At 69.1% G+C, this 547-nt stretch overlaps 1 protein-coding gene across 1 annotated transcript; it reads left to right on the top strand.

Annotated features, from left to right (window-relative positions):
• The first annotated feature begins 65 nt into the window (after positions 1 to 65).
• Positions 66 to 395, top strand: LOC112953675 (beta-keratin-related protein-like). Its single transcript, XM_026046776.1, has one exon. The coding sequence runs from the start codon at positions 66 to 68 to the stop codon at positions 393 to 395; it is 330 nt and encodes a 109-aa protein (XP_025902561.1).
• Positions 396 to 547: the final 152 nt, after the last annotated feature.

Genomic DNA, 547 nt, shown 5'->3' with positions numbered 1-547 from the left:
GCCCAGCTCCTCTCCTCTCCTCTGTGTTGCAGAGGCTCCTGCGTCCCTCCTTCCCTCCCGGAGACATGGCCTGCTACAGCCCCTGCGTGCCGGCCACCTGCGGCCCAACCCCGCTGGCCAACAGCTGCAACGAGCCGTGCGTCCTGCGCTGCGCTGACTCCAGCGTTGCCATCCAGCCCTCGCCAGTGCTGGTGACCCTGCCAGGACCAATCCTCAGCTCCTTCCCGCAGAGCACAGCCGTGGGCTCCAGCGCTTCCGCTGCCGTGGGAAGCTCTCTCAGCGCTGCCAGCGTGCCCATCGCTTCTGGAGGCGCCCTGGGCCTGGGCGCCTTTGGCTGGGCTGGGCGCGGCCGTGGCCTCTGGGGGGGCTATGGATGCGGCAACACAATCTGCTAAAGCCACCCATGGCCTGCTGGACAGGGAGGGAAGGAGGGAGCCCCGGCTGCCTTGAGGCAAGGCCTGCAGCCAGCCTGCACAGCACCACCATGGGCTGCAGAGGAGCCCAGCTCCCACTCCTGCACCTGCAAGGAGGCGCCCCTGCCCACCTC

The sequence above is a fragment of the Nothoprocta perdicaria genome, unplaced genomic scaffold, assembly GCF_003342845.1.
Source record: "Nothoprocta perdicaria isolate Ctin4 unplaced genomic scaffold, notPer1 scaffold_46, whole genome shotgun sequence".
Taxonomy (NCBI): Eukaryota; Metazoa; Chordata; class Aves; order Tinamiformes; family Tinamidae; genus Nothoprocta; species Nothoprocta perdicaria.
Note: the sequence above shows the minus strand (reverse complement) of the source record. Positions and strands in the feature narration are given on the sequence as shown.

Excerpts from the sequence above, each read along its gene's own strand:
- LOC112953675 (XM_026046776.1), top strand. The coding sequence starts at position 66 with ATGGCCTGCTACAGCCCCTGCGTGCCGGCCACCTGCGGCCCAACCCCG.